The 12,029-nt window shown below is 40.7% G+C and overlaps 1 protein-coding gene across 1 annotated transcript in view; it reads right to left on the minus strand.

Moving 5' to 3' along the window:
* SVOP (SV2 related protein) overlaps positions 1 to 8,937 on the minus strand; it is a 53,863-nt gene extending 44,926 nt beyond the window's left edge. Inside the window, exon 1 of the mRNA XM_003761139.3 lies at positions 8,627 to 8,937. Within this exon, the coding sequence (XP_003761187.1) occupies positions 8,627 to 8,661 (35 nt within the window). The 5' untranslated portion in view covers positions 8,662 to 8,937. The remainder of the gene's footprint in view (positions 1 to 8,626) is intronic.
* Between the last annotated feature and the right edge of the window lie 3,092 nt (positions 8,938 to 12,029).

The following is a 12,029-nucleotide window of genomic DNA, read 5'->3' on the forward strand; positions in this document are numbered from 1 at the left end:
CTGGCAACAGTGACCTTTAGACAGTTTCCTTTTAGATTGGCCAGTGTGCTTTTGAAAGGTCCATCAAGTACATCAGAGGCAGGGAAGCCATTTGGATGCCCTTGAGCAGCAGTCCAGTGAAAGCCTCCAGGCCAGGGACATTTGAATGGCTGGCCACAGGCAGGGATGCAGCTGGGGAGCTTCCATATCTGAGCTAGAAAGACCATGGCAGACCTCTTGCCCTTCATCAGCAGGGTAGCCCTGCTTAGAATGGAAGTCAGCACAACTCAGTTTCAGAGTAAGGGCTGCTCCTGATGCTGGAAAGAGGTAATTCTATGACAAAGCTATCTTTACCCGGTGAACAAGAGTATAATTTTCCCTTTCCCATCATGGGGAGTAGGGGACAGAAACCTCCTCCCCGTGATCTGGAAATCCATTTTTTGGCCCTCCCTTCATACCAGAGAAAAAGATTGAATAATTATGATATTAAAAGATAAAATATGTTTATATTATTCAATGCTATACATAAATTTTAGGCATTTCTGAGTTCTCAACTTTTTCTGTCTATCTGCTGGCCTTCATATTTCAGCTGCAGCTTTCACTAAACTCCCCCCAAATTCACATTTAATTTCTTGTGCTGATTCACAATATATCAAGAATGCACTGGGCCAAGTTGCAATATAGAAGGGATAACTGGATACTTAAGGTATCCCAAAAGCCTTAGGGAAGCATTATCCCCTGTTCCATCCAGGTGGCCTACCCCAGGAGAATGAATGCAGTCATCACTACTCCTACAGGAGAAGAAGGCTAACAATAATAATATATTCAGAGTCTTTCCCCTCTTTCCTGGGTAGGTAAAGGCCTCCTATCTTTCAAGCTTTATTCCATGTTACTGCCCTTCCTGAACTGCATACAGCAGGATCATGAGCCGTTCCCTAAGCCCAATTTTCCATTGCCTGCCATCATATTTGTCTGAGTTGTTTCTCATTTCTGGAAAGCATCCCTCTTCATCAGTGCCTCTTGGAACCTTCCTCTACTGTAGGTGACTCAAGTGTCACTTCCACCAAGACGTCTTCCCTACTCACTCCTCCACCTCCTCTCTTTCCTCAAATGACCTTATGTCCATTTATCTGGGAATAATTTATCCCCATCTCAGCCCACACCTCAGAAGAAGCTAAACTCCTTGAAGGCAGGAATTGGATCAAGAGCTGAAAGGGCCTACCCTTTCATACAAATCACTCTTCAATTTTCTTATTGTTAAAATGAGGATAATAATAACACTGATTTCACAATCAAATGAAACTATATCTGTCAACTATTTCACAAAAATGCTAGCTATTATTAACTTTTGTTATTATGAGGGAACTGAGGCATAAAAAAACCAAGTGGCAAAGCTGACATTTGAACACAGATCTCAGGACTTTTCCCCTAATACAATATTAACTATCTCTGTATCCCCAGCTTCCAAATCAGGTTTTTTCCCCCTTTTTTTATACCCCTCTGATTTTAATGGGGTAGGGGGTTGACTCCTGATAAGAAATTTCCTCTGGAAATTATCTACTGATAAATAAATAGTAAAATTATAAGCAGGTAAAGCTTTGGGGCACTGGCATATTCATTAGGTCATGGAAATTAAGTAATCAGATAGATGGTGAATCAGACAGAGTGTTTGAGTAATCTGAGTAAAGGAAATTTGAGTTGGAATCCAACCTCATTCATATCTTAACTGTGTTATCCTGGGTAAGTCACATTTCTTTTCCCTGCCTCAGTTTCCTCAACTATAGAATGTGGTTATAATAGGACTTATTCAGGGCTGATGCGAAGGTCAAGTGAGACAAAATTAGTAAGGCATTTAGCATGGTATCTGGCATGTAGTAGTTAGCTAGTTCACTTCTCTTCATTACCATGCTTTCTCAGCTCTCATCAGAACCACATCCTTGTACCACCACCAGGACATGCCCAGTCCTACCTCCTTACTTTTGCTCCCATTTCCCTCATGGAGAATTCTGTGCTTCTCTGCCTCCCTTTGGAAGCTCTCCTTGAAGATTCTGGCTCTTCTGAATTTCCCTCTCTAATTCCATTCAAATTCATGGAATCCCACTGATAGAAATGTCCTGAGAGACCATCTAGTCCAACACATACCTCAATAAAATTCCCACTTGGCTTGAAGAGTTTGAAGACTGGGAAACTTCCCAAGACAGTTGATTCCAGTTTTGAAAAACTCTCAAAATTAGTCAATTTTTTCTGACATCCAGTCTAAGTTTATTTCTCTCTATAATATTAGTTTTCTCTATTTTGGCCTCTGAGTTTATGTCTATTGTATCTTCCACAGGACAGGCCTTCACAAAGTTAAAAGTGGGTGGCTCTCATGTCTCTTCTAATTGTTCTCTTCAGGCTCATCATCACCCAGTTCCTTCGCTCGCTGCTCATATAGCATGATCTGAATGCCTTTTGTCATATTTATTCTAAACATTCTCCACCTGTTCTTCCTAAAAATGGGATATCCAGCCCTGAATGTAGCACCCTTTTTAGGCCCCTTCCCAAAGAAGGCATTCCCACTCATTAGTTGGGATCTCTAGAGGGAAGTTGACTATTGATCCCTTCAGAATTCTAGCAGTAACACCAAGAGGCTGCGGAGTTCTAGTACTGTTGCTTATATTGCCCATTATTAATCAATCAGTTGAACTATAGTAGCTCTTAGAGGTGGGGATTTACTGAAAGCAAGAAGCACTACTACATAACATTTTCTCTCCTCTCACATTCTTCCCTGGCTATGTCAATTCCATACTTCATATCTAAGCTCCAGTAGCTTCTTATTACCTCTGGATGCAAATATAAACTCCTTTTGGCATCTAAAGTTCTTCACAATCTGGTCGTTTCCTATCTCTTCAGCATTTAGCCTCCTCTTCCCCCATCATTCTCCAAGGGAGGTGGGTATGGCCCAGTCTCAGCCAGCCTTCATGGAGAGAAATGAGAAAAATGATCAGAAAATACCGATAGATAGTCCCTTGGGAGATAAATTAAGTAATTAGAGCAAACTGCCAAAATATATAAGGAAAAAGCAAGAAAAAAAAAAAAGAGAGAGAGAGAGAGAGAGAGAGAGAGAGAGAGAGAGAGAGAGAGAGAGAGAGAGAGAGAAAAGAAGAAGATAGTGATGACAAGTATGAGGATGAGGATGAGGAGGAAAAAGAGGGAGGAGAAGAAAGAAAGGGGAGAAGGGGAGAGAACTTTTGGAAGGAAAAAAGGAGGGAAGAAAGAGACAGAGACAGAGATAGATAGACACACACAGAGAGAAAGGCTGGCTAGAATTATATTTATTTACTCCCTTAAAGATTATTAATCAAGAGGATATGGTTTTCAAGTTCCAACTACATTTCTGATAGCTACTTCTCAATGGGAAAAGGAAAAACTAATCTTTTATATCCAAGGCTTGATCCTTTCACATCAAATTCCAATTCCACAATGAACACACATAGTAACTAGGAAAGAAATCCACTTATCTAAATCAGTAACAAAACAGAAATCAGAGAAGAGATATGCAGAAGAATACACACCAGCCTATAGAGAATCAAAGAACTCTCTCCTATTGGGATGGTGATCACTCAGCTCAATTAGAAGAGAGTTCTGAATCTCACCCAAGGACTAGTTCTCCCAAATCACTCATGTAGAAAGCTGTGGATGAGGATGTGATGGACATAGTAAACTTCTCTCGTGTTGGCTTCTTCCCACAGTCTATTCTCCCTTCAATAACCTGAAACGGGGTTGGTCTCTTCTCTCTTTTCTCTTAGGGTAAAGCCAGAAGCCTCCAAAGCTACTGCTAAAGAGACTGAGGAAGTCTGGGGGGGGTTCTCCCCTCTCCCCCACTTCAGGGGCTCAGGTGCTGATTTCCACCAACAAAGAAAGAGCCCATACAAGTGGGCTTTGGGAGTCAGGTTGCACTTACAAATGTATATATCATCCATTTTGACAGAAAAAAAGCTCCATGAGGGCAGGGCCCATTTCTACTTTTTTCTAATTGTACTTTTGTCTTTGTCACCCCATTGCCCAGCATCATTCCTGGCCTGCAGTAAGTGCTTCTTGGTTAAATGCTTTGCTCAAGACATGATGGCTAGTGTGCTGGCCTGGATTCTGAGTGAAAATCTTGCTTCATATGCTTATTAGCTGTGTGACTGCGGGCAAGTCACACTACCTCAGCCTCAGTTTCCTCAACTGTAAAATGTGAATAATAGCACCTATTTTCCAGGGTTGTTATAAAAGAAAATACAAATGATATAAGGATATTATTTGTAAAGCCCTTAGCACAGTGACTGGCATATAGGAGGTGCTTAATAAATGTTTATTTCCTTTCTTCAACCTGGCTAAGTCACATACCTGGCTAAGAAGAAGTGGGATTTCAAGTTAAGTCTTTTGACTCCACATCTGGCAGTATTTCCATTACACCACATTTCAAAGAAACCTCTAGTCTGCAATCTGTCTATACCATGCATGGAAAATGGCATAAATGCTACTTAATTCAGGATTCACTGTGACACATGGAGTAGAGTGGTTCTTTAAACTGAGTTTTAAGGATAAATTACTGTCAAAAATTCCAAAATTCATTCTGATTTCAGTCAAATGTAGTTTTATAGATTACAATTACTCTTTGGGGCCTTATAAAATTACATGGACAGCTATATGGAGCAATGGGCAGAATGATGGACCTGAAGTCTTCCTGAGTTCAAATCCTGCTCCAAGTACTTAATAACTGTGTGACCCTGAGCAAGGCATTTCACCCTGTTTGCCTCAGTTTCCTTATCTGTAAAGTGAGCTGGAGACGAAATTGGCAAGTCTCTTTGTCAACAAAACCCCAAATGGGGTTGGGATGAGTTGGGCACAACTGAAACAACTGAATGACAAATCATTAACATGTTTTTGTTTCTTTTCTAAATGCTCTTCTATATTTACGGTCAGTTCTTTTTATTCAATACAGACATATCCAAGTAATTTCAGGCAACTTCTTTGGTTAGGGAGGCATCCCTTGAGTCATTTGCAAATTTCACAAGTGCTGCAAACTTGCTGAAATCTAGTCACTCGTCAGAAAATCTGTGGATATTTTGTTCGTGTTTTGTTCATAAACTTTTATGTTTGTAGGGAACCTAAGGACACGGAATAGTGAATTTAAAGCTAGAAGGGACCTGGGAGGCATCATTGTACAATGAAAAGAGAACAGGATTGGGAGCCAGAGGATCTGAGTTTAAATTTCAACTCTGATACTTACTTCCTAGCTGTGCCATGCTAAGCAACTCACTTCTCCTCTCTGGGATTCTTTTACCTTATTTGGAAAATAAAGGAGTTAATCTAGATGGTTTCTATGTTCCCTTCCAACTCTAAGTCTGTGCGTGTATGTGTATGTGTGTATGTGTGATCATAGAACTTCAGAGATAGAAGGTTCCTTAGAACAAAAAAATGATAGAACCATAAGCACATTAGAACATAATGTACTAGGACTGAAACGGACCTTAGAAACTAGAACATTAGAATGTCAGTGGTGGGAGGTCCCCAGGAGACCATCTACTCCTTCATTTTGTTGTTGGTCAGTTATGTCCAACTCTTCATGATCCCATTTTCTTGGCAGAGATACTGGAGTAGTTTGCCATTTCCTTCTCCAGTTCATTTTATAGATGAGGAAACTGAGGCAGACAGGATTAAGTGACTTGCGGGCTCACACTGCTAGTAAAGTCTGAGGCCAGATTTGAACTATGAACATGAGTCTAATTATAAGACCAGTGCTTCATCCATCCACTGCACCACTTAACTGTTCTCTCCTTCTGGACCTCTATTTCATTTTCCATCTCTCTCTCACACAGTTTCTCTCTCTCTCTCTCTCTCTCTCTCTCTCTCTCTCATACTTTCCATGTTTGTTTTTATAATGATAGCATTCATATAGTATTTTAATTTTTGCAAAATGTATTACAAATATTACCTCATTTAATTCTCATAATGCTGTCAAGTAGATACTATTATTATCCCTATTTTACTGATGAGGAAACTGAGGCTGGGAGGTTAAGTGACTTGACCAGGGCCACATAACTATTTTCTGAGGAAGGATTTGGACACTCTAGCCTTCCTGACTCCAAGCCCAACACTCCACTCTTTTTACAACCTATCTACTATTTTGTAGTTGACTCCCAACTTCCAGCAATATTTAGAAACTCAAGTTATATTCAATTCAACCAACATTTCTTGCCTACCTTAGTAGGCAGGGGAGGCAGAGGAGAATACAAAGACAAAAAGAAATACTCCTTGCCTTCAAGGAACTTCCATACCACTGGAAGCTACAACATATATCCAGGAAAGTAAATCAAAGAGTGTAAAAATAATAACAACATGATTTTAAGAGGCAGAGAAAGCTAACAACTTGGGGTATGAGGAAAGACCTCATATGGAAGGCATTCCCAGAGGTTTGGGAGCTTTGAAGAAAGCTAGAAATTCTAAGAAGCAAAGGTGAGGATGGAGGGCATTCCTGACATGCTTGATAAATTGTGCAAAGGCAAAGAGGCTAGAGATAGTATGTCCTATACAAGCACAGCTGACATGTCAACTTGACTGTAGTGGATAGTGTGTAAAGGGGAATAATACAAAATAAGACTAATAAGGCTGGTGGTAGAAAACAGACTATGGAAGGCTTTAAATGCCTGGATGGGGATTATAAAAAAAAAAATCCTAGGGATAATAAGGAGCCAATGAAAATTTTATTTTATCCTAGAGGCAATAGGGAGTTGTTGAAAATTTTTGAATGAGGGGGAAATGTGACCAGATCTGTTACAGAACACAAAGTTTTAAAATTATAATTACAATCTTATGTCGATTTCGTATATCATGGCCAGATATATTCCCTTATGTCATCAGGAGCCCACATTTATTAAATATGATTTAATTTGGGGCTACTGTTTTTCTATTGGCCCTTGGAATTGACTTTTGGTTGGAATAGAGAGTCCTTGTTTTGTGTAGGCAACATGGAGGGGAAAAAAGCATTGGGTTTGAAGAAAGAGATTCAAGTCGTGGCTCTTAGCATAGAAAATGTGTGGCCTTAAGCAATTTACTTGCCCTCTCTGGAGGCCTTAATTTCCTCCCTGTAAACTGGTCTCCAAGGTCCCTTTGCAAGCTTCATAGTTCTGTAACTCAGCCATATAAATTCCACTCAGGTACTTGTATTTCGGTATTCTCATATCTCATCTGACAACCAGCTTTTGGCAGCTATAACTGGCCATCTTTGGTATAATGTCCGATGTGATTATTATTTATGAAATCATTCTGTGTTCAACAATAAAATATATGTCTATTAGCATCATTCTATTAATAAAAGCCTTCATGTCACATCCAGCACAGTCACCCTCTCCTTTCCTCCTCCGCCCCGTCTAATGTAATAATTTTACACTGGGGAGGAAACAGAAATTACAAGGTACCCTCTTTAGTGAAATCCTCATGGAATTGCTCCCTCCTCATCATCTTGTAGAACAGTATTTGTATGGAATATCTGACTAGCGAAGCAATTACACCCACACCCAAAATGACTTTAGAGGATACTTAAGTGCTCCAAAGAAATATTTTATTTTATTTTTAAAAGCTGAATGGACAAAAAGACACCCACAGAAGGTGTAATAAGCAATGGTTCTGGACAGGTCGAAATGGAATCTCATTCAGCAAGCTGAGATTTGGCCAAATGGCCACAGAACCGCTTTCTCCTTGTAGTTCTATCCCCATCTTAGGAAATTTTCATGGAGGGAACATCCCCGCCACCCAACACCCCCGTCCCGCCCCCCACTCCTGCCCCCTGCCAAAGACAGCAATTTCGAGCAGTTGCTTTAGAGTGTTTCCCAGGGTTCCAGGGCAATTTTATCTTACCCTGAAACAATCACTCCCTTTAAGCAGTGGATTTCTACTGCTTTTTAAGCCAGTGGATGAAGGTGGGCTTCATTGAAGCTGGGGGTTTGAAAAAAATTCCTCTCTCCATTCATTCAAAAAAAAAGGCAGGAGATTCCTAGGGATAATATCTAGTATAATCAGCTCTGAGTCCAGATCTACCCTTCACACACTTCATAAACAACAGCCCTCTGCCCCATCTTTTCCTCTCGGATGGGAATCTCGGTGGGAAGGGGTAGGGATGAAGGCGGGGAGAGGGGAGGGGGGAGAATGCTGTTTGCAAACATCTTTATCATTCCCAATTGACAGACCTTGCAGAAAGATTTCGGAGGCTGGAAGTCATTCATTGAGAAGGCGAAGAGCTGCTAAGGGCAAATGTCCAGGCTTTTAAGAGGCTATCAGCATTTGAAATAAGCTGCTCCACCTTCCTTAAATCCTAACCCTGACAGATGCCTGCTAATCCATCCCTCCAGAACTGGGCAGAACCCCAGACAATATCCCTGCCCCAGGGCTCCCCATATTATCTTTCCATAGCCAGCGGGGGAAAATTGAACTGAGTCAGAGAGACCCAACTTGGCTCCCCATCCGAGAAAATGGCCTGCTTCCTTGGGGCCTAACTCATTTTCTCGGGGCTCCTTTGGCTCGGTGCAATTAAGAGCCCAGATGCCGCCCGCCCGGAGCGGTCTGGCTCTTTCCAAACGCACGCACATCTGTCTGTCTCCCCACATCCCCCGGTGGTACTCACGGCAGCTGTCTCAGCTGGAACACATCATCCTCCATGGCAGGCTGCGGTGGGGAGCGGTGTTCTCATGGCCCTTACATGGCGAGGGGATGGAGGGCTGGGAAGGCTTTCAGGAGCGGGGCTGCTGGACAGCTCCCCACAGCTACAAGGATGCAGCTAGGGCACCCTGGAGACAAAGCGGCCGAGGGGAGAGCAGCGGAGGAGGAGGAGGAAGAGGAGGAGGAAGAGGAGGAGGAAGAGGAAGAGGGGGAGGAGGAGGAGGGTAGCGGCAGCAATAGCAGCAGCTGGAGAGGAGAAGAGAGGGGAGAGAAGAGGAGGCTGCTAGATGGAGAGGGGGCGGAGATAGCTCTGCTGCTAGCAGAAACTTGCCCATTCCCTCCCACTCGACTACCCCGCCCCCTCCCTTCCTCCCGCCCCCTCTTCTCTCCTCCCCCCTGCGCCCCACCCCCCACCCCCGCGTTGTTTTTACACTTGAGCTGGGATGTTGATTTTCCTCTGTATCATTTTATAAAATGGTTGTCTTGATATGGATGCATCAGAGCCCTGTATAATCTTGTATATTTCTACTTATGTCCCTGTTATTCATCACCTTAGAATGTAAGCTCCTCGAGGTCAAGGGACGGGTTAGGCTTTCTCTGTATTCCCAAGTACTCAGTACAATCCCTAGCAGAAAGATAGGAAGGAAGGAAGGAAGGAAGGAAGGAAGGAAGGAAGGAAGGAAGGAAGGAAGGAAGGAAGGAAGGAAGGAAGGAGGGAGGGAGGGGAGGGAGGAGGGAGGGAGGAGGGAGGGAGGGAGGAGGGAGGGAGGGAGGGAGGGAAGGGAATTATTAAGCTCTTGCCATATGCTAAATGCTTTACAAATATTATCTCATTTGATCTCCACAACATCCCTGGGAAGTAGATGCTATTATTATCCCCATTTACAATGAAAAAAATGGAGATGTGGTAAGTGTGGACATAATGTAGACACATTACACATGGCCATACAGCGAATAAGTGTTTAAGCCAGATTTGAACACAGGTCTTCCTAAAAGCTTAATAAAGGCTTGCTAATTGCTTGATGAAGACTTTCTATATTTTTGGAAAGAATGTGGACTTGAACAAGAGGAGAACTAATTTCAAATTCTAGCCCTGTTGGGCTTTGTGACGAAGGATAGATTCCGGAAGGCTCAGTTTCTTCTTTGAAATGGAGCTAGTAATCCTTGCCTTACTTCTCTCTTGGGGTTGAGATAAAAAGATCATTTTGTAAAAAATTGAGCTTTATAGAGATGGGAGTTAGTATTACCATCAAACAGCTACTAGACTGGAGGCAAGTATGACTAGTTCAAATTTCATCTCTGTCACTTGCTAGTATGGCACTCCCTCTGGGATATATCTCCAATTAATTATGTCAAATAAATTGGAAAGGGGGAACCAAATGTCACCCCCAACTCATATATAGACTACACTAGATTTGGCTTTTAAGATCATAGTATCAAAATGTGAAGACATAAGGAACCTTAGAAGACATATAATTTTTCCACCTCATTTTGTAGAAATGGAAATCAAGGCATGGAAAAGTAAAGTGTTTTACTACCTTTCATTTTACATGTGAGGAAACTGAGGTTCAGAGAGAAAAAATAACATCATAGAATCAAAAATATAGAGTGAAGTGATTTTCACCATAATTTTTTTCAGTAAAGGCTAATTCATTCCTAGGCTTACAAAGCCATTTCATAACAATGGCCCCACAGAATAGGTTGTACAAAGATTAATACCCCCATTTTTAGATTAGGAAACCAAGGCTGGGAAGAATTGGCACCATCTACCCAAGAATCAATAGTTAGAGTCAGGAATCGAGCTCAGACCTTTCCTGACACCAATCTCAAGGCCAACATTCTTTTTAACAAACCACACTAAGCTTCTAGAGGTAGCAGTGGGTATGGACATATAAGGGGAATAGGAAATAGGAATAGGAAAGAAATTTTAATTTTAATTTTTATCTAATTTTAATCTAATTCTTAACATAAAGAAAATTGGAATATTGGAAAGAGTTCTAGATCTACTGTCAGGAGAGGTCTACATTCCACATCTTCACACTAATACTGGAGTGATGAACAAGAGTCAATCAATCAATCAACCAGTCAATGGCTATCTATTAAGCACTTACTAATGTGCCATTTTGCTAAACATTGGGGACACGAAGGAAGGCAAAATTCCCGCCTTTGAGGAACTCACGTTCTAATGAAGAAGACAACATGTGAATAACTAGGTCACTATAAGATATAGACAGACTAGAGTGGAGGTAATCTCAGAGCACAAAGCACCAACAGTTGAGGAAAAGTGTCTTGTAGAAGGAAAGTTTTGATCTGAGGCTTGAAAGAAACTAGAAACACTAATAGGTAAAATTGAAGGAGGAGAGCATCTTAAGAAAAATCAACAAAACATCATGGACTTGGGAAATGGGCTGTCTTGTGTAAGAGGGTTCAAAGTAGTTGGATAACGTAAAACCAGAGGAAGGTTGATGGGACCGCATAAAACCCACTAGCAAAGTCTAGAATGGCAAAAAGCTAAAAATGAAAAAAAAAAACTATAAAGATAAAAAGAATGTTAATAGATGGGTAGGAATAGAAAGAGGCAAATTCACCTTGCAGTCACATAGGGAAGATGTCAGTGCTTCTATATGTACACATTCACATTTAGCAATAGTCAATACCCACTATTATATATATATGTGTATATATATATATATGTATATATATACAGATGTCAATACCCACTATTATATATGTATAATATCATATATATTATATATATATATATATAAATAATAGTGGGTATATATATAAATACATATATAGATATAATAGTGGATATTGACATCATGCCTAAAGTTGATATCATGACTGAAGTTTGCAAAGCACTTTCTTGAACCTTATCTCCAGTGAGCATCACAGCAGTTCTGTTCAAAATCTCAAGTCTTCCAAAATAGCTGTGATTTCAATATATTGAGTTCCCTACAATAAGGCAGTTTATAATCTTTCCATAATGTATTTGGATAGGTTCAGTGGCAAAAACATTTTATAAAGCCTTTCCTTACAACAATCTAGTGAAGTCTAACATATAATTATTATTATACTCATTTTACAGATAAGAAAGCTGATACTTCAAGAATTAAATTGATTAATAATAATAATAATAATTTTTTGCTGTTTAGTCATTTCACTCATGTCCAACACTTTGGAAGCCCATTTGGGGTTTTCTGACAAAGAAACTGGAATGGTTTGACATCTCTTTATTCAGCTGATTTTACAATTGAAGAAATTGAGAGAAACAGAATGAAGTGAGTTGTCCAGAAACACACATCTAGGAAGTGTTTGAGGATGGATTTTAACTCAGATCTTCCTGACTCCAGGCCCAGAACTCT

The sequence above is a fragment of the Sarcophilus harrisii genome, chromosome 1 (genome assembly GCF_902635505.1).
Source record: "Sarcophilus harrisii chromosome 1, mSarHar1.11, whole genome shotgun sequence".
Classification (NCBI taxonomy): domain Eukaryota; kingdom Metazoa; phylum Chordata; class Mammalia; order Dasyuromorphia; family Dasyuridae; genus Sarcophilus; species Sarcophilus harrisii.